At 40.2% G+C, this 21682-nt stretch overlaps 1 protein-coding gene across 1 annotated transcript in view; it reads left to right on the forward strand.

Annotated features, from left to right (window-relative positions):
* itga9 (integrin, alpha 9) overlaps window positions 1–21682 on the forward strand; it is a 388873-nt gene that overhangs the window by 81471 nt on the left and 285720 nt on the right. Inside the window, exons 10-12 of the mRNA XM_060822924.1 lie at window positions 9501–9606; window positions 15621–15715; window positions 20260–20350. Of these exons, the coding sequence (XP_060678907.1) occupies window positions 9501–9606; window positions 15621–15715; window positions 20260–20350 (292 nt within the window). The remainder of the gene's footprint in view (window positions 1–9500; window positions 9607–15620; window positions 15716–20259; window positions 20351–21682) is intronic.

Genomic DNA, 21682 nt, shown 5'->3' on the forward strand with positions numbered 1-21682 from the left:
ATTTTTGCTTATTTAGATAAAAGTTATTGAATAGGAGAAAACCTTTTTAATTTGATCTGTGCAGAGTTCAACAGAGAAATCTTTCCAAATTTAATTTTGTAGATTTAGGCTACAAAGCAATGAAATAAAATCGAAGTGATTTGGTAATACTCAGCAGATCTGGCAACAGCTGTGGAGACAAACGGTTAACATTTCGGGTCCAAAATTCTTTCAGAACTGCAAGAAGGTGGAAATATGACAGATCAAAAACAGAAATTGCAGAAAAAGCTCAGCAGATCTGGCAACTTCTGTGGAGAGAAATTTAGATTTGTTGCTTCAGGTCCAGTGACCCTTCCTCAGAACTGATGGTAGCGAGGAAAATGTCAATTTATATTGCATAAGATAGGGTGGGACAAAAGGTAAGGGGTAAACAATAGATGGGGATAGAGCCCAAAGAGAGTGGGACAGACAAAGGAGTGGATAATAATCTCGCTAGGTGGGTGAACAGCAATTTTTAGATTAGATTAGATTACTTCCAGTGTGGAAACAAGTCCTTCGGCCCAACAAGTCCACACCGACCTGCCGAAGCGCAACCCACCCATACCCCTATATTTACCCCTTACCTAACACTATGGGCAATTTAGCATGGCCAATTCACCTGACCCGCACATCTTTGGACTGTGGGAGGAAACCGGAGCACCCGGAGGAAACCCACGCAGACACGGGGAGAACGTGCAAACTCCACACAGTCGTCTGAGTCGGGAATTGAACCCGGGTCTCAGGCGCTATGAGACAGCAGTGCTAGCCACTGTGCCACCGTGCCGCCCATATTGGGGATTGTTCATGGTCATCAATTGCTGGTGTGTCATAGCAGACTCTGTGATAACAAGGCCTGGGTTATGGGGTGGGGGCAAGGATATGGTAGAGTTCAAGCCTGGGAGTTATTGAACTCTGTCGAGTCCAGAGGGCTGCAGGGTCCCCAAGTGGAAAATGAGGTGTTGTTCTTCCAGCTTGCACTGGGCTTTGCTGGAGCACTGCAACAAGTCTGAGGCAGAGATGTTGGCCAGGGAATAGGGGTGTGTGTTGACATGGCAGGCAGCTGGAAGCTCAGGGTCTCTTGCAGGTTGCTTCATAGATGTTCTATGAAGCAGTCACCAGTCCATGCTTTGTTTCCCAATGTAGAAGAGAGACATTTGTGAGCAGTGACTGCAGTAGACTAGATTCAATCAGATTTACTAGATTCATAGAACACCTACATTCTACCTGCAAAAAAGACCGAGCTTCACATCTATGAAGCAACCTGCAAGAGACCCTGAGCTTCCAGTTGCCTGCCATGTCAACGTGTTTCCTAGTAACATCTTGTCTCAAGTTTGTTGCTTTTTGTGCTCCAGTGAAGCTCAGCACAAGCTGAAAGAACATCACCTCATTTTCTGCTTGGGGACCCTGGAACCTTCTGGACTCAATATTGAGTTCAATAACTCTGAGGCTTGAATTCTGCCATATCCTTGCCTCAACCCCACACACCAGGCCTTGTTATCACTGAGTCTGCTATTACTCACAAACCATTGTTAACCACTAACAGTTAATAGCTATTCACCATCCTAGTCTGATCGTTATCCACTCCTTTATCTGCCTAACTATTCTTCTCTCACTTTGGGCTTTATCCCCATCTGTTGTTTATTCCTCATAGCCTCCCCCACCCTATCTTCCGTATGTAACCTGACTTCCATTTTCCCTGCTGCTATCACTTCTGAGGAAAGGTCACTGGGCCGGAAACGTTAACTCTGATTTCTTTCCAAAGATGCTACCAGATCTACTGAGCTTTTCCAACAGTTTTTTTTTATTTACAGCATCCACAGTTCTTTCGGTTTTTATTTTGAAATATGATAGACTTTGTGCCATAGAAGGGGTTGAATAACAAAAGGGAAACACTAATCTTGGCAGCATCTCTGAGGTTTCCAGACCTTCTGAGTACATCTAGCGCTTGATTTTATTTCACATTTCCAGTATCCGTTATATTTTACATTTGGCTGAATGGGAAGTGATCAGTTATATAGGGAAAACATACATAGTGTGTGTATGCATTACAGGGTGAAATTCCCAAGACTCCAATTGTGTAGAAGGTTCACTTGAAAGAGTATATGGTTGAAGAATGTGGCATGGTGATTGTCTGTCAAGCGAAACACTTGTACGTTATGTATTCCACGTGTTTTTGATATGGCAAGGTGAAAGTAGCATTCTATAATGTTATCAAAACATATCTTTCTCTCGGGATTACAAGTTTTGGAGAAGGTTAAAATTGCCCTTTGACATTTTACCATCTGATTCAAACTCAGTTAGTTTAAATTTCATTTGGATATTGAAAAACGATGTTTTATTTAAAACAAAAGTCCACAGTTCGTCTCATTGTAGGTGTTACACATAAGTAATGTGCGTTAATGCTAAAGCACTGGTCATGAGATTGGTGCTTGCTTTTTTGGTATACAGAGGAGCAGATCATGAGCAGCAAAATCTCAACTTAGTAAAAGTCCAAATAAATCACTACCTCATGTGGGGTCAAGGGGCAAGTGTAGATGTTTCACTACTCACTCCTAACTTCTATCTAAAAAGAGCTTATTTTCCCTATATGAATGAGAACACTTGAAGTTTATCTTATGCTTTTGTTCTTCCCATCCTTTCTGCAAAGATTTAGCTGTCGATTACTAGTGCCCCACTTCCCACAGCTCAAGGGAATATTTTCAGGAAGGATGAAGAAACAAATTATTATTGAAGTGGAAATATTCTAATCCCGCCCTCTTGCAATGTATATTGTGTAACTACTTGGCTCTGTTAGGAGTTGATAATTCCTTACTGGCTGAAGTGAATGGTAAAAAGCTTTGTCTGACCTCAGGACATCCCGAATTCAATCAAGTTCTTTTGAAATGTAGTCAAAGTTGCAGTATTGGTAGCATGTCATCTGATTTGCAGCGAAATTCTACATCAGTATTGTGAGGCTGGATTTTAAGGAGTCTGTTAGAGTAAGCAATGGCAAATTGTAATATTGCCAGAATGGATAGAGATGGCTATAAACAAAAGTGAGGTCAAGATGTCAAGTAAAGGAAATGCTATGAAATAAAGGGAGAGGTCAAAGCAACAGAACAAGTAACAATCAGGGACAGGCAATCTGAATGACAGGAACAGACAGTGGACAAACTTTTATGTTCACTCAAGATAACTCTTGTGATTGCAAGAACAATAAAATGGCAGAATTAAGGGCACTTTATCTGAATGCACACAACATTCACAAAAAGATAGAGGAATTGATACGAATAGAAATAAACATGATCTAATTGGATAATGGTGACAATGCAGGTAAATGAGTGTTCAAGGATATTCGACATTTAGGAAGGAATGGCAAAAGAGCAAAGGAGATGGGATGGCACTGTTAATGAATGGATGTGAGCCATACAGTAGTGAGAGAGGATCTTAGATTGAAAGATCAAGATGTTGAATCAGTTTGAGTGGAGCTAAGAGACAGCAAAGGGAAGCAGCAATGATAGGAGTTTGTTTATAGGCCAGCAAACAATATTTGTAATGTAGGACATGGTTCAAACCCAGAATCTGAGGTGCATTTAATGAGGATTACGCAGTATGGGCAAATTGGTTGTGGTAAATCTTCCAACCTTTTGTAGATTGTGGATTAGAAGGTAATAATGATTAGCTTTTAAGTAATTAGTACATATTTTACAATAAATTTTATAATCCTTTAAGGCCCAAAAGGTGGAGAAGAGGTGATCTAGCCATGGTGAACAATAGATATTAAAGATTGTGTTAGATCAAACTAGGAGGCTTATAAAGTTGCTAAAACAGTGGTAAGCGTGAGAGTTGAGTGCAATTAGAACCTAGGGTCCCTGGCAACTTCAGCTAACTGTTTACTCTGAAGAAGTTCCATGTTGGACACTCAACATCTCGGGGTACTCTCCATGAGCAATGGACACACTCCATGTTCAGGGACATTGGCATCCACTATGTGGCAACCGTCAAGGCATGTCGTCACTTACAGGACACTTCCTACACTTCAGTGTTGCATCTTGGACAGTGCTGCCAAATATAATTAGAACGCTGCAGCAAGGACACTGTGTGCTGTCAGAAACATGGGTTCCCAGCTCATAGGCTGAATGAAGTTACATCTATTGGTTCTTCACACACTGTCATGGAACTTGCTCACTCTGAGCTGGATATGCTCAGCATCCCTGCTTTACATTGCCTTGTCTTGTCTTGCTTTGCCTCCTCAAAGATAGCATCTGGCCTTACTTTACTTCTGTTCTTGCAATGTTGTTTTATAACGACTCAAAGTCAGAAAGTCTGTCATGGTTGTCAACAGTTTTTGATCTGCTCAGACCTCAATTAGTTTTGTCATTTGTGATGGTGGTCACTTGATATAGTTACTAGCTAAAAAGGATACTGCTGCCCTTCCACTGAAAAAAAATCAACATGTACTACCTCGCAACTTGCTTGTGCTTTTAACATGGAGTATTAAAATCTGTTTTCTGAGATGCTGATCACAACTTTCACCTTTTTAATTAGTCATAGAGATGTACAGCATGGGAGCAAACCCTTTGATCTAACCCGTCCATGCCGATCAGTTTTCCCAACCTAATCGAGTCCCATTTGCTAGCACTTGGCCCATATTCCTCTAAATCCATCCTATTCACATATCCATCCAGATGTCTTTTAAATGCTGTAATTGTGCCAGCCTCCAGCACTTCCTCTGGCAGCTCATTCCATACATGTACCATCCTTTTGTGTGTAAAAGTTACCCCTTATGTCCCTTTTAAATCCTACAGTTGACCCTGTAAATGACACAAAGACAGGAGTAATATTTCCACTCTAGTTTATGGGTGTTGCATTGCCTCCCTTCCCCTCACTCTCCAAGCCTATCCATCCAAACTTCTCTTCAGATAGAGTCTGACTGCTCTGCTCCCATGCCAGCTGCAGTTCTTCCAGTGTGGCCTTTGTCTGTGGATGAAGCTCTGCACTCAAACCCACACTCTTCTATTGCATCTACACAGATTCTTCTAGCACAATATGGACAGATTGCATGATGCTGGTTAGGTCAATTACAGTCCTTCCTGGGAACCCAGCAAGCAGAAATCCAGCTATAACAGAGCAGTGTCCTTTTACGTATGGAGCCTTTTGGATATGGACCAGTTAACGCAAGATTCCTGACTCTATTCCATGACCTAGCACCTGACCCATGGCACCACGGCATGATTTGGCATTGAACCTACGTCACCTCTCCTTGCAAGTTTAATGCTCTGTGGCTGGGTTCAAGATGTTGTTTTGAGCCATCAAGTTATACAGTACGGAAACACCCCTCCAATCCCACAACATCCTTGTAAATCTTTTCTGAGCCATTTCAAAGTTATCTCCGAGCACAGCAGGGCCTTGATCAGATGGGCCATGGAGTGGCAGACAGAGTTTAACTTAGATAAATGTGAAGTGTTGCATTTTGGTAAGGCAAAGGAGCACAAGACTCCTTTGTGCTTAATGGTCGGGCTTTGGGGAGTGTTGCTAAACAAAGAGACCTAGGGGTGCAGCTTTTTAGTTCCTTTGAAGGTGAAGTCGCAGGTAGACCAGGTAGTAAAGAAGAAATTTTGGCACGCTTGCCTTCATTGAGTAAAAGAGTTGGAACATAATGTTGTAGCTGTACAAGACATTGGTGAGACCAGTTTTAGAATACTACATTCAATTCTGGTCTCCCTGGTATAGAAACGATGTTAAACTTGAAAGGGTGCAGGAAGTTTACAAGGATGTTGTTGGGGTTGGGGGATTTGAGATAAAAGGAGAAGACCCATCTTCACCTTTTTAATTTACAAGTAGTTACATCTCCATTTTCCTATCCCTTTCAGTTAGCAACCCTTCATCTTTTTCACCAGACCTCCACCTTATTTATTTCCCTTGCTCCTCCTTCACTTCTGTAAAAAAACAGAATTTTCCAAACTCTTTCAGTTCTGAAAAGTTGTATCCAATTCAAAATATTAACTGTTTTTCTCTTCACAATGTGGAAGTGCTTGGTGTTGGACTGGGGTGGACAAACTCAGAAGTCACATGCTTCTAGGTTATAGTCCAAAAGGTTCATTTGAAACAACAAGCTTTCAGAGCACTGCTGCTTCATCAGATGAACCCGAGGAGCGGCGTTCCGAAAGTTTGTGATGCCAAATAAACCTGTTGGACTATAACCTGGTGTCATGTGACCTTTGACTTTATTTCTTCACAGATGCTACCAGACCTCTGAGTTTCTTTAGCATTTACTTTTTTTCTTTCAGATTTTCAGCATCAACAGTATTTGCTTATATTTGGCTATTCCAGGCAAACCTGTTATTTGATACATGTATTTGTCTCTCTATGGATCACACTGTATAATGATACAGTGCAGGAAAGTGTCCATTTGGCCATTCATGGTGGAGTTCAAGCATTAATTCCATTCTGTGCTCTTTCCCCATTCCCCTCAAAATTTTCTCCTTCAATACACACAATTCTCTTTCTAATGTTATCATTGAATCTACTTCCATCACCCTTTTTTTTGTAGTATTTTCCAGATCACAACAACGCATTGTTGAAAAAGTATTCCCTTGTTTATGCGTCTGCATTGTTTGTTTAATCACCTTAGACCTCTGTTCTCTGACCTCTTTCTCCTCCTCAATACTGTTTCTCCTTATTTTAGCTATTAAAGTCATTCATGATTTTGTAAACCTCTCCAGTCTTTTCTTAATTTTCTAAGAACTGCTTTAGTTTTCCATGTAATTGAAGCCCTTCATCCTGGTATTGTTCTATTAAGTTGCTTCAAAGCTTCAACATCCTTCCTAAAGTGTGGTGCCCAAAATTTTTTTTAATACACATGTGGACTGAGGATGTCTCTGACTGGGTCAACATTCATTGCTCATCAATAATTAAGGGCACTTAAGAGCCAATCACAATTCTGTGTTTGGAAAGACGTTATTAAACTTTGAAAGGGTTCAGAAACGATTCGGATAATAATCCACCTTTCTGTTTTTGCTCCTAAAGTGGAAGCATTTATCCACATTATATTGAATCTGTCATGTATGTATCCGCTCAGCTTGTCCATCCATCTCTCAGCTCACACTTGAAATTCAGCTTTGCCTCATCTGCGGATTTGATACCCTCATCTAAATCATTAATTATTAAGATCAGGTTCGAAGATTGATCTCTGCAGTAGCCCACTAGTCACTGTCTGCCATTTGGAAAAAGACCTATTTATCCTAATCTTTGTTTCCTATCTGCTACTAATGAGTTTTCTGTATGTTTCAATGCACTACTCCCAACCCATGTGCTTTAATTTTACACGCTCCTCTCTTTGGTGGAACTTTGTTGAAAACCTTCTGAAAGTCCAAATGAACCATGTCATCTGGCTTCCCCTCATCAAATCTATAAATTAGGGATGGAGTTCATTAATTAATCCTATTCCATGCTTTTTTCCATTGCTCTATACAATTTTCCCCTTCAATACACATGTCGTTTGAAGATCTCGAAGAATTCCAATAGATTCGTCTTTTGTAAAGCTGTGCTGATTCCATCTGACCCTGCCTCTGATTTCCAAGTGCTCGGCTATTAAATCTTCCACAATGTATTTTTTCCACTTCCAACACCTGGCTGATTGGTCTACAATTCCTGGTGTTCTTCCTGCCTCCCTCCTTAAATAGAAAATGGCATGGTTATCCACCAATCTGTAGAAAGTTTCCAAAGACTGCAGAATTTTGGAAATGACAACTAGCACAAACAATACTTCCAGGTCAATTCTTCCTTGAGTTTTTTAGGCTGCAGATTTGTGCTAGATTCCTGTCTTACTGACAGTAGGATTGAATACAGCCATTGAAAATTACTAGAAAATCTTCAAGTGTTTTGAGGATTACATATTGGTTAGATCACTCAAGAATGCTTTCGTATACTTTGAAGTTGGTATCACTTCTGCCCATTTGAAAGATTAGTCTGGGTTAGAGTTTGATTCAAATATGGAAACTTTGATAGTGCATCCCTACCTCTGGACTATTGCACTTCAGCGCCAGAATAGATTTTTATACGTGGGTAGTGTGAATGGACTTGAATATAAAATATTCTGAGCTAGAAGTGAGAGTGCAACCAAGTGAGCCATAGCTGAAGTAGAATTGAATTTGTTGTTTATGGTTCAATGAAAAGCAGGGCAGAATGTTTTTTTTGTCTCTATGTGGAGGACAGATTTGGCTGACAAAATCCAGATGATGTTTCTTTCAGAGGTAAACCACTTTTTATGTACCTTCCAACTGTATACCATTGCATTTCTTCATGCACATGATTTTCACAAGCTGCTCTGGGCTTTGGAAGCTCACAAGAAGTACAAAAACCTTGAAAAGTCGCTGACCACTGCAGGAAGCCTACTGAGCAGTTGGGAACATTCTGAGGATATGTCTAAACTGTCTTTACAGCTTCAAATGTCACTGAGATGCTGTAAAGTAACAGAAATGTACTTTAAATGTGGTGATTGATTGCAACATTCTGCAGGGGTAAGTTGACCACTGTTGATGAGCATGGCATCAGCATATATTTTACTTTGGGAAAAGTGTCACAATGTATTCAAACAGTTAGAAAAATGAGTTGGGAAATCCTCCTGTCATGTGTAGTTCCGTGATTTACATTCATAGACAACTTTACGAAAGAAATCCTTTGCTCTTGAACATGAAAAGAATTGAAGTGTCTATTCCTGCTTCAGTTGATTGACAGATAAGTCTGCTTTGAAATAGAGCTGTAACATCATTTGTTCTTTCAATTCCATGTTGCTGTGATGGTTTGTTTTGAAAGATATAGCTAATATGAATGCATGTCTGAATTCCAAAATCGAAAGATAGCTTGATCTCATCAGATGGAGGTGTTTTGATGCAATTGCTCAAGAGTTGGTTACTCAAGACTTTAAACTTCTTTCTCATAGGATTGCACATTTTTATTTTCAATATGAAGACCGATTTCTGCATGAGAAACTTATTTGTCACAATTTTGTTTTTACACTGGCACTTAAAATAATTTCCCACTGCCATTGCATGACTCCTCAATAATATACCTTGTGGATATTGGATGAGTAGCTATGCAGAACACATAAGGGACATATGGAAGCAAAGGAAATGAGGGGGAATGCTGAGGTGGGCCTTCTAACCAGTCTGCTGCTGTCCCCCACACTCTTCCTTTACTTCAGAGTGGCTTATAAACTGCATTGCGAGCATAACCTTGCATAAACATCCTAAAGATCCAGGCACATGAATTGGGTATCTGTGTTGAATATTGGGAAAAAACGGTTTGGTGCACAGCACACATTCAGCCTAAATTTGCAAATAAATGGAACTATGTAAATTTGACTTTTAATGGGAAGTACAGGAATAAAATCCTTGAACCTTTTGTTGAAATTAGTCAGCAAAAATTGAGAACTTTTGACGTGATCCTCGCTGAAGTGAATCAACAAGTTTTTCTCAACACTCCCGATTTCTTGTTTATAGGCTGCACTAGAGGAACAGCAGCTTTTAATGGGTGATGGCATGTACAATGCACACTTTGGAGATAGCATTGGATCTCTGGGCGACATTGATGATGATGGATTTCCAGGTCAGTGTTTCCTTATACATGCCCTTCCAATTTTGTCAAATGATTTTTAACACCTCTTTATCTGTTCCCTTTATTTGCCATCTTTATCATGTTGCAATGCGCTACTCGTGGTGATTAACATAAATAGCAAAGTTTACCATGATTTTGTTCAGCTTGTTTGGAGGGTGTCTTTTCTATCAATGTTTTGACCATGTCAATTGTTTAACATTTTGGGTGAAATATGAAATGGAGAAAATACTCAGCATCTTGTACAGTATCTCTAGAGAGAAAAATATAGACTTAAGATTTCCTTATCAGAATTTTTATTTTGGAATTGCAACATCTGCAGCATTTTAGCTTAGTTTTCATGTTTAACTAGCAATCTGATTTGATGGAGAACTATCCTTTTCGGTCCTTTTGAGCCAAGGTAAAAAACCACCCTCATTTCCAAAAAGGGGGACCAAACACCTAAGATCATAAAATCATCTAACACAAGAGAAATCTTTCTATCCTAATTTAAGATCAAATAAACCTCCTTGAATAGAGAACTAGTTTCTCACCCTTTTTTCCCAATACTTTCCTTTTCAATTGGATATCCAATTTAAATTCCTGTTGGATATGCTACAACCACCCTTCAGATAATACATTTCAAACCATAACCACTTAATGCTTAAATCAAAAACTGACTCCTTTTCCATTTGGTTCTTGAACCAAATATGTTAAATTTCTGCCGGCCCTCCTGGCAGAGGGAACACTCCCTCTTAATTCTATCTTAAGTGAGCCTACTCCAGAGGTGTTATTACACACGTGTGGAGCAAGTGGGTCTTGCACCCAGGCCTCTGTAGGTCAGCAGTAGGAACACTACCATTGTACCACAACAGTCTTCCGGTTCCTCTTTATTTATTTACAGTCTCAAAGTCCTTGATAATTTATACTAAATTTTCCATTAGTCTGCTCTTTTTTGAGGAGAACAATATTGGCCTCTCCTTTTGTAGTTTTTCCAAGTTAGAATTAATTTTATCTTCAATTATAGTTTCCAGACATTTTCCCAACACATGTCAAACTGAATGATCCAGTTACTGAATTTATTGATTCTTTATTGAATAATAGTACAACATTTGCAATCCTCCAGTCCTCTGACATCATTTTCATATCCAAGGAGGTTTGAAAGGCTGTGAACGCAGCCTCTGACTTTTCTACCTTTCCTTCTCTGAGGAAGCAAATATTCTATCTGCACGATGACATTTCCACTTTTGTGTTGTGCCAATGCTCCAAGTGGCTACATTTTATGTATTTGTGTACAATGTCATCAACCCACGCTTCATCCATGACTGATTTTGGCAGCATCAACTTTAGTGAAGAAAGGCATTATGTTCTGATATAGTAACTGAGTCATGACCTCTGCTCAACAAAATTTCCTCTTTGGACCTTAACCAGCTGCATCTTTTTATTTCACTGTTGTTTTTGGATTTGTTTGTATAAAAAAGACTTCAATGTTCCCTTTTGGTTTATCCACTTATGTTTCTTCAAACATTCTCTTTGTCCCATGTTTCTTTTTTCAGTTCTCTTCTATTTTTCAGCCATCTATTTGATCATCTACTATTTTATAAACCTGCCATTTATCTTGACTCTGCCGTTACTGTTTACTTTTAACGTCAGTGGTCTAAAAATATCGGGCCCATTGGTAACTATCTCACGGGGTTATTCAAAAGACTACCACCAAATTAGTATTTGTTGTGGGAATATACGCTGTTGAGGTGAATCACGTGGGACACCAAATTTGTAAGCACATGAATATGTAAACATTGAATGTTTGTCAGAAGTGAAATGGTTTGGCATTTTTGGCAGAATTTCGGTGAGTGGAAGTGATGGCCAACCATATTCATACACTGAGGGTCCAATCATAATGCACCATCTAACAGCCGATGTCACAGCTTTTGTGCAGCATAAGCATTCCAAGTGTTAGGGGCCAGATCAGACCCTAACCTTCTTATTTTCAGGGTAGATATGAAGTGTTGTATTCTTGATGCAATGCAGCTAGTCAAACTACTTGATGTTAAGCAAATCAAAATTTATTTAAACACTATAGTTAAAATACAATTCAAGAGGAATTTAGAATAACAGAATAACAACTATTGGAAAAATTAACTGAGTAATAGATACAGTGCCTATTACTAATGAACTGTCCCAGTATAGTCACATCCCATAAACACCCCTTGGCAAAAAAGCAAATTCAGACACAGATTCTCAGGTGTAGTTCTCCAATTCAGAAGGAAAAAAATCATCAGGGGAAATTGAGAGAGAATTGCAGCTAGGAGACATTGACTGTTTTGAGTCTTCTGTTTAAAACTAAACCAGAACCTGAAACAAAAATGAGAAAGCCTAGTCTGAGAGACCTGGCACGCCCAAGCTGCTCTGATTGTTCCAGATATAAAATAACATCAAGGCCTCACAAATTATTTATTTTCTAAGAGGTAGTTCTGCACTTATGCCTTACAACCGCTCTTAAAAACAAAACAGAAGAAAATAACCTTTTGAAGTGACTGCATCGTTACACAGGCAAATCACAATGTCAGTGAGAATGCAATGCTTTTTTGACACCAGCAGTGCCTTTTCAGAGCTTGTGCTCAAATAAGGTCATCCCTTAATTGCATATGGTTGAACATGTATTCAACTATTTTAATAAAAAAGCTTCCTCCATCCTGGCACCATTTGAAAATAAACCTCAATCACTTGGAGATTAGTTACTGTTTTCCTTTTCCTAGCATTTGCAATAATTCTAGCAGTGTTTGATGCTTTCTGTTATGCATTTCAAGTTGTGAATGTCCACAGGGAGTGGTGTGACAGAGAAGTTTACAAGGTGAGCAACTCTGGCTCTTGGATGGCTAGCTTCAAACATCAAGCCATCTTGGCATGGGTGGAAGCCATTTGGGCTAGCTGGTGGGCAGGCATTAACTTAGTGGGAGGGGCGGAAAGATCAAACCTGAGAGGTTTCACCTTTCATCTTTGCCTTTCACCGAGCTACCACCATTCTAGTGGTGAAGTGTTGAAGGGCAGGCTCCTAGATAGCTGTGACACCTTTCAAACCTGTTGCATACTATAAATCCCAGCCATGTTAAGCAACCTGACATTGCACAGCAGAATTCAGATGCTAGGTGACTTCTGCTTATGCTGCACAAAAGCTGTGACATCAGCTGTTGGTGCATTATGATTGGGCCTTCAGTGTGTGAATATGGTTGGCCATCACTTCCATTCACGGAAATTCTGCAGAAAATGCCAAACCATTTCATTGCTGCACTCCAGCATACTTCACGCATTTGAACACACTCACCAATGCCCATCATTTCTTTGGGCTTACCAATTTGCAGCCTTCTTTAGGCTCTTCCACCAAATCCTTTCCTGAGCTTTTGGCAGCAAGATTGGTCGGCTGTGTCCTTCTTACACCTGACCTGGTTTAAGAATACTTGTGTCCGGTGTCTCTTCATAGGTTGATCCATTTTTAGTGACATCCTCTATGTGATGGGCCATGCCAGTATTAGTACTCTTGGCTGCAAGCGTAAAATCATGTGCCATCATTGTTGCCATTTGGTTGGGGTTACACTACTTGGATGTCTGAAAGGAGACAGGCACAATGTTAAGATTTGGGTAGGAAAGGAAGATAAAGCTGTACATACGTGTATCACCTGCAGCTTGTAAATCTGAAAAATCCTGGCCAAGAGCGTGTGCGTAAACAGGCACATAGACACATTAATGGAGTAATGTGCTAGATGTCAAGCCCACTGAATCTCTGGGTTGTCACAAATGTGAACAATTGATGAAATCACCAAATTACACTTTTTTACCTGACTCTGTCATTCATGTTCAAGGAATATACATGCCAGTATTTTATTTTTATTGGCTGCAAATTAATAATTTTCTTTAATGAAACTGATTTTAACCTATGTCAAATAGTAGAAAGGGTAAGGTCTACAGTCCAATAAAAAAGTGTCAACTTTACACTGAAACAAAAAGAATATTCTCAATATACTTGCACTGTCTACAGATCTTGTCTTCCCCCTTCATTGAAACTTGTCTGGTCTGTATCTGAACTATCATCTCCTTTATCTCCGGTACACATTTAACAATTTACCTGCTACTCTGGGACAGACCCCTCTATGACTGACAAAATTTAGCTCTCTTCCAGTTGAAACTCATTGTCCCTTTCCATAACTCTCCCATTGGGGTTTATTTTAGTTCTTTCCATGCAACTTGGTCCAACAAAATGATGAAAGCTCTCTTGTATACATCTCGACAATTTATCCCATTCTTAGTCATTAAACTGAAGACCTCTTTTAACATTATTCTGCTGCTTTTACATTTTCCTGAAGTTTGTTTTGAGACTTGCCCCTTCCCCAATTTTTAGTTAACAGTAACATAATGATAGCTACTTTTCTACAAGTGTAACTTTTATTTCTGCCTTTGAATCTTTATGTACATCAACCTCTTCTCTACCTGTTGAATATCATCCCTCACGTCCCCCTGCATTCACTCCACTATCTTTATCCCTTCCTTTTTCTCTGGAATATGTTGTGTATAGGGATAAGTTTCCATTCCTGCAATCGTTAGATCCAGACTCTGTTATTGCTGTAGCATAATTTCAGCAGAGGTTAGTTTGCGTTTGCCTGCAGAGTTAAGCCTTGCCCCGTTTTGCAGCAGTCACTGTGCTGTGTTCTGAGATTTAACTGCTCAGTCAGGCACTTGGACACCTGCTGTGAAAAGGTAAGTATGTAAAGCAGTTGTGGGCATTGGTTAGGGAGTTATTATGCAAAGTGGGTAGGGTGTGAGGGGTCCCTGATGGGTAGGTTGCTAGACAAGTAGAGTGCCTGGTCACCATACGCTTTGGGTGATAGGTAGGTAGGGTGTCAGATGAGTGATGGGCTGCTTAGATTAGGTTGGCTGGGCTTGGGGTGGGATGGTGTAGATGTCAGGGGTAGCAATGGGAAGAGGTTTTCAGGCTGTAGGAATCATGTTAGGTTGAGGCAGACTGGTTGTGGGGAGTGATTGCCAGAGGTCCAAAAGTTTGGGGGATAATGTCGTTAGTTGTGGGGTCAGCCTAACAGTTACTTAACAGTTAAAATAGGTTTTTAGTCTTCTCACTCTCTTCCTTGCAAGTTATTGATGCAAGTGGAGCATCCCAGATTCTCCACTTTGAATGGATTCTTTTGGAGCGTTCCAGTCATGAGATTTTCCCGTTGGAGTTGTCAATTTCACGGGTAATTCCTTTGCAGCCAGCTGCATCTGGGATTCTTGTACGGTCCTGATCCACAATTCCAGTCCACGTTGCTTCAACGGCTGTCTAACCATGGGAATTTCTGGACTAATGTAAGCCCATGTAATTGTATGTACCTGCAGATTTCTCGTCTAATTTGTAATTGTCCACCCATTTCAATGTACACACTCCAAATACGCCTTAGCGTACTTTTGTATTTCATCCTGCCTAATCTATTTTGTTTCCGATTGCTCATTATCTGAATATGTTTATTTCTGCCAAATCTCTCCCCTAATTTCTTCTATGTCTGTGATGTTTTCTCCTGGTCCTTCTCCTTATCCAATTTAAACCATCCTTCACATGTATAAAGAGATTAGATTGGATAGTTTCAGAGAGAAATTGAAGATAAATTGAAAAGACGCATTAAGAATAGGGAGGTGCAGTAACAGCTCAACTGTTTCATTTATTTTTATGAATCCTGCACTTAGGAATGGGGAATACATTGCAGCTACCTCCTGCATCACCGCCACAGGCCTGGGTCCAATCCCAAAGTGCTAAGGTCAGCACTAACCTGAATCCAAACCACAGCTGCTCGAACTAAGTCCAATACCACAACTGCCAGGCCTCATTGGTCCAATATCACAGTTGCTATGTCAATGGGTTTAATACCACAGCTGCAAGTGAAATTCCAGTCCACACACCACTATCTGCATCAGAAAATCTATTCTCTCACCCACCCCAAGTAACCATTTGCCAGCATTTACTGAAAGTAAGTTTTTCTTTTCAGATGTTGCGATTGGAGCGCCCAATGAAAATGATTATCGTGGTGCTGTCTACATTTACCATGGAGATGCCGCTGGAATAGTCTCCAAATACTCAATGGTAATTGTTCATTCATTTGCTTTAATCCTGTCATTGGATTTGAGCATTGCTGGCTTGGCTTGCATTTGTTGTCCAACTCTAATTTCCCAGAGAGCATTGCTATGATTCTGGAGTTGCATGTAGCCCAGACTGTGTGACAGTAGCAGCATTTCTCTCCTTACATGAAGCAGATGGATTTCACAACAATGGTTACATAGTAGCCATTTGACAAGCACTGTTTGTCATTCCAGATTTTTATTGAACATTTGCCTGAGCCTCAGGGTTACCAATCCAGAAACATTACCACTACATATCGACCTCCCCAGCGATCAGAAACCCACTTCCAGTGATGACAGTTTGTGACACATTTTCCTCTTATGGTATGACAGATTTTGGGCAAGTTTGAGGGTCTGGATTTTCATGTCAGGGTGAGAATTCGGACTCATGACTGATCCTGCATCCCGGTTCTTACCTCTGCCTGCACATTACAGGGATGGATGAATTCCTGGGAGCCCAAGCCCCAGGGGGCCTGAAGACAGATCGGTTTCCCAGTTTTTCAGTGAGTCTGAGATATAGACATTGCCATAGTAGAAAGGAGATCCATTCAATATCTATAAGTGCCTCATTGATGTAGGGCAATTGTCTTGAGGATTGGAAGGTTCTGCCAAACAAAAGAGGTGTGAGGACGGATAGATACAGTGGTGGTGGTGGGTGGGGGGGGGGGATTGTTGGTAGCTTGTGTGCTGAGGCAAAAATGGTATGTTTCTGCTTCAATGTCACAGAAGACAAGCTAACTACTATGGGTGGATGGTTTAATGACATTTTCTCCTCGGCCATCCAATATGCATTGTCTTCATCACCAATCTGACAATTTATTAAGTAGGAAGCTGTTCTCTGGGGCCATACAAGACCTTATCGTGGTGGGCACAATAGTTTGGGAGGAGGCCTGGGGAGGAAATTGCAAGGGAAGGGCATCCTGGAGTTGGTTGGGAGGATATGCTTCAAAGAGAATAATGATTATGCGCATTAATTCACAGATCTTCTGAAACTGACCGCACAGCAGAACCCTGCTGTGTTTATGGCCATTTTCTAGCTGAGGAGGAACCAGTGTTGTGGGGCACAGAAGCAGCACCAGCAGGCACAGGCTACAGACTAGCCTGCAGAGGTGTAAGATCTGGGTTACCATGGTGACAACGAGCATTGGCCAGAAACTATATCCACACATGTTGCTGCAGTGCAGAAGGTGGTCAGGGTGTCCCAGGACTTTGTTCCCTTCATCTCCCAGCTTCTAGACAAGCAACAGTGACTGCCAGAATGGTTTGGCTACCCCCACCCCTCTCAAAAGGTTACAGTGGCTCTGAAACAGAGCTCATTTCGGAGACCCACAGAGGAGCTCTGAGGAATTTTCCAGTCAGGCTATTTTCAAAATGAAGCTGAGATCTGTTTGTTAAAATGCGTGAATTTGTGTTCCTTCCCTAGAGTCAAGCAGCCATGCTGGTCAGGGTTTCTGTGATAGTTCATTTTTGCACGAGTACAAGACTCAATCAATTGTAGCTACATTGCAACAGCCACCTGTATTCATCAATCGGAAAAGTTTCCACTTCCTTAATGTACAGTCTGCTGTCTCCACACCATTCAAATATTCTGTGTTTGCACTTGATATTCAGCAAGCCGTCACAACTCCCACGTTCTGCATAGAGTGTAAAACACCCCCCCGGTTACAGTGCTGCTTTCACAGAGGAGCTACCCCTCACAATCCGACTTATAACTACAATCCTCTGACTGATGTCAAGGAGAGGTACAATATTATTCCAATAGGGCTATTGTTCAACAAATCGCTGGACTGCTCAGAGACAGAGATTCCAATGTGCTGACTGCTCAGGCCCTGCAATGTACACCATCTACATTATCATGGTATGCTGTGCCCTCTACAGCCGCACTCAGCAAAGGGGGGATATCTTAGAATAAGGTGTATGATGTCTCCTCAAATGAGGAAGGAGAAATAATGTCATAATGTGGGTTAAGAGGTGAGTCACCGAAGAAGAAGAAGTCAAGACAGTGGTCTGGTGAGGCAGGCAGACCCAAAAAAACCTTTTTGCAATTGGAATCCAGGCCAGTTAAGCTTTCAAGATGTGCTTGGTTTTGTTCTTGGAAACCACCGGTTCGGAGCCCGCTGTTTCCTGTTTGGGTGGTCATGCTGTTTCCTCTTTGAGACATGGATAATTGATTGAGGATTTTTTCACTTTACTCTGTTAGTTGAAGTAAAGAATATTTCATTGTGCGGGTACTGTGATCACTTAAGTGTCAAAATGTGTGAACAAACCTAACCTTTGGACAAATTACTTGCAGCTGTACATGCACAACACACTATAATCCTGTGACAAAGGACTCCCAGAAGGAAGCTTGATTATGGGACTTACCTTCAGAAAAGAGGAGGCAGATTAGGTCAAACACACCCTGGAGAACACACTCCCCTTTACCTGCATTCTGGCTGATGGTATTCATTGCCTTATTCCCTCATTATCTGGAGAATATTTGTCTCCTCATTTACACCGGTGCAATCAGTGAGCATCCTTCATGACTGCTTCCCCACCTTAGGGCATGATGGATCCAAACAATCAACTATTATTCTAAGAATGTTCTACATTTGCTTACTTGATAAGAGGAGACACAAGAGCAGTGAGTTGATAATGAGTGCAAAGACCTTTTAAAGGCATTAAATCTAATACCACATATTAACCTTGTTAATGCAATTAAGTTCATAGGGTGAAAGGTACCAAAGCATTGTGATTGTAAAATTAGTTAAGGAATAGAAAACAGATTTGGGAAATAGTTGTTATCTTTTGAATGTACACAGTGGAGTCCCCAAGGTTCAGACTAGGACCATTACTGTTCTCAGAATAATGACTTGGACTTGGGTACACTTGGTGCAATTTTAAAAATCGCAATACCATGAAACTTAGAAATGTAATATCAAGAGAACATGGACAAGCTGATGGAAAACGTACAAAGAACAATACCACACAGGAACAGGCCTTTGGCACTTAAACCCGTGCTGACGGAGTTTCCTCTTCCATATTAAAACTGTAGAGACATGGCAGATGAAATTCAGTACAGAAAAGTGTGAGGTTGATAGATTTTTATTGGAAAAATGAGAAGCAATAACATAAATTAAAGATCTATTTTGATAGAGGATGGAGTAACCATGCACAAATATTTGAAAGTTGTAGGCAAGTTAAGATCGCAGTTAATAAGACTTAAGGGATTTATACATGGAGGCATAGAGTACAAAAGCCAGGATATTTGCCAGGATGTTACCCCACACCTCCAAAAAATGCAATTCAAATTCAGCTGAAGTAAGTGTGGAAGTTGTTAGGAGGGTGTAAAACTTTGAACAGGGGACAGAAGAAATTTACACTAAAGTTCTGGGATAATGGTTCTGAACTGAGGGATTACAGTAATGAGGATAGACAAGAGATGGTGGGATTGTGCATCTTTGAGCAGAGGCGAGTAGAAGATTTCTTAAGAGGTGATTACAATCCTGAATGATGTAAACTGAGACAAACTCTTCTCACTGACTGAACAATTGATAACAAGAGAGCCCAGGTTTAAGGTAATTAGTGGAATAACTTGAGACAACATGAGGGAAAACATTTTTGCACAAAGTGGTTAGGAATTGAATTGCACTTCCTGATAGGATAATGACAATAGCTTGGCTTTCAAGATGAATTTGGTCAATTTTAATGTGAAGAGAAAAGAATTGCAGGGATATGGGAAAAGAACAAAAAGATGGACTAACTTGACTGCTTTTTGAAAGAGCTGACATCGTCCTTCTGTGAATTCTGATTGAAGCTGTTGAAATCCTATGAAGAATTTTGTTTCTAATTTAAGGTGCTGTTTGATTGAGCAAGGCACACTGCAGGGTTAAGTTTCATTTATTGTCAGACAAGAAATATGAGTGTGTCTGATCAGTTTGTTTGACATCTTGTCGGCTTGATGTCAATGAGCACGAAAATATATTGTGATGCAAAATGGGTTGCTGAACTGTTACCACGTTCTTGTCTCACTCTCAATGTGATTTCCCAACATTATTCATTTAATCAATGGCTTTGAAAACAAAATATAACTGCTACTCAGGATGAGAGGAATCTTCAGTTATAAATGTGCTGCTTTATAGACTTCAAAGCATTTCTCCTGATTAAGTTTGAAAAAGAGATTGTATATCACTGCTGTCAAACAGATGACATTTATATTTGTTTGAAATTGTTACCTTGTCCTATTTAAAGCTCGTAGATTTTGAATGACAAGCACCTATACATAATTAGAAAATACTTCAAAATTATAGCACTTGGGTTCAGTAATGACAGAAGGTAAGTTGGTAAATTAGATGTTTGCCGTCTTACTCTGAGATATGCTGTCTAGAATCCTTGACTGAAGTCTCGTGCAAACTCCAGCATCAGATGTGTTAAATGATGCTAGCATAATGTCTCCTCTGATGCAAGAAATTTTCTGTTCTCTCCTGCAGTTTTTCTAATGTTTTTTGCTTCTTCCTCCCCCACCTCTAGAGGATTTCAGGACAGACAATCAATCCAATATTGCGCATGTTTGGCCAGTCGATATCAGGAGGAGTGGACATGGATGGAAATGCTTATCCAGGTATGTGAGTTGAAAGCCATTTTGGAAAATGTTTTGTTGTATCTTGTCTCTTATCCAAAACTTGTCAAGGTTAGCCTAAGCTGTTTGATTTCAATATGTCGGTATGCTTATGTTTTTGGCTACATGTTCTGCAGCCGATTGAAATTTGGCTGTAGTTTGTTTCCATTATAGGACATGTTTTATGTGCATTCTTTCATGCTGAGGCATTTTTCAGCATGTTAAGCCTGTTTTGAGTACAATGGTTACTTAATACAATGTAGGCAGTATTGAATAATAGCATGGAAGAGATTTATGGTTTATGTTACAGTCTGGACTGTAACATATTTCCATCATATTCAAGCTTTGCTCAATTCAATCATACTTTTGTGAAAATGCCTGCTATCCTGAGTGCCTTTCATACATATTTCCCATATATTGAGTTGACACGTTGGAACAAAGTAGACATTCAGTCCCTTGGAGCTGTTCTAGCAACCAGTTAGATTATGGCAGATCTATCCTTTAAATCAATTTATTTGTTTTGGGACTGTAACCCTCCATAGACTTGGCCAACAATAAATCAATCAATCCTAGTAGGTTTCTACCCTTGTTCCTAGTGTCTAAATTTTAGTTGGCAGAGGTTGTTTTCTTCAGGAATGTGGGGGTGGCCCAAGAGGGAGGATGAGGGCATGGATAATAAACCCATATCCTGCACTCTCAATGTGGCTGGCTTTATTGCAAGGTTAGCTACCTCCTTGACGACTTGAAAATTGCAGAGGTCAACAATTTCATCATGTCTCTCAGTTCACAGATCTCAGAGGACTTGTGAACCATAGCCTGAATTTAGAAAACATTTGAAGAGTAAACTCAAGAGTATTATTTACATCTCTTGTTCTCTTTTGATGTTCCCTGTGATCCTTTCATTTAACCGAGTGTCAATCATCCACCAGTCCTGCTGTTTGCAGTGGCCTCTCGTGATGTCCATATTGACTCGCGTTCCTCCTTGGCCATTCACCCAGTATGTACTATTTATACAAAAACACACAATACAAACAATGGCAAGTGTGGAACTGATGAGAGAAACTAAAGTACCTGTTCGCTAATCTTTTTATGAAAGAGAAAACGCTGTTACTATAACCCTTTAAAAGTGTCAATCAGACAGACCATTGAACAGTCAGGTGGGCTGCAAATACCCACACCTCTGAATTATCTCAGAAGAATGTCCAAATAACTACAGAGACATTGAGGAAAGAGTTTACAGAATAAATGCCACTGAGTGTAACTGCTGAAATATATCAATCCAGCTGAGTCAGCAGTTCACTTCCTTTGTTAAAAATTCAGAAGTATTATTCATGT

Source organism: Hemiscyllium ocellatum, chromosome 4, assembly GCF_020745735.1.
Source record: "Hemiscyllium ocellatum isolate sHemOce1 chromosome 4, sHemOce1.pat.X.cur, whole genome shotgun sequence".
NCBI lineage: Eukaryota > Metazoa > Chordata > Chondrichthyes > Orectolobiformes > Hemiscylliidae > Hemiscyllium > Hemiscyllium ocellatum.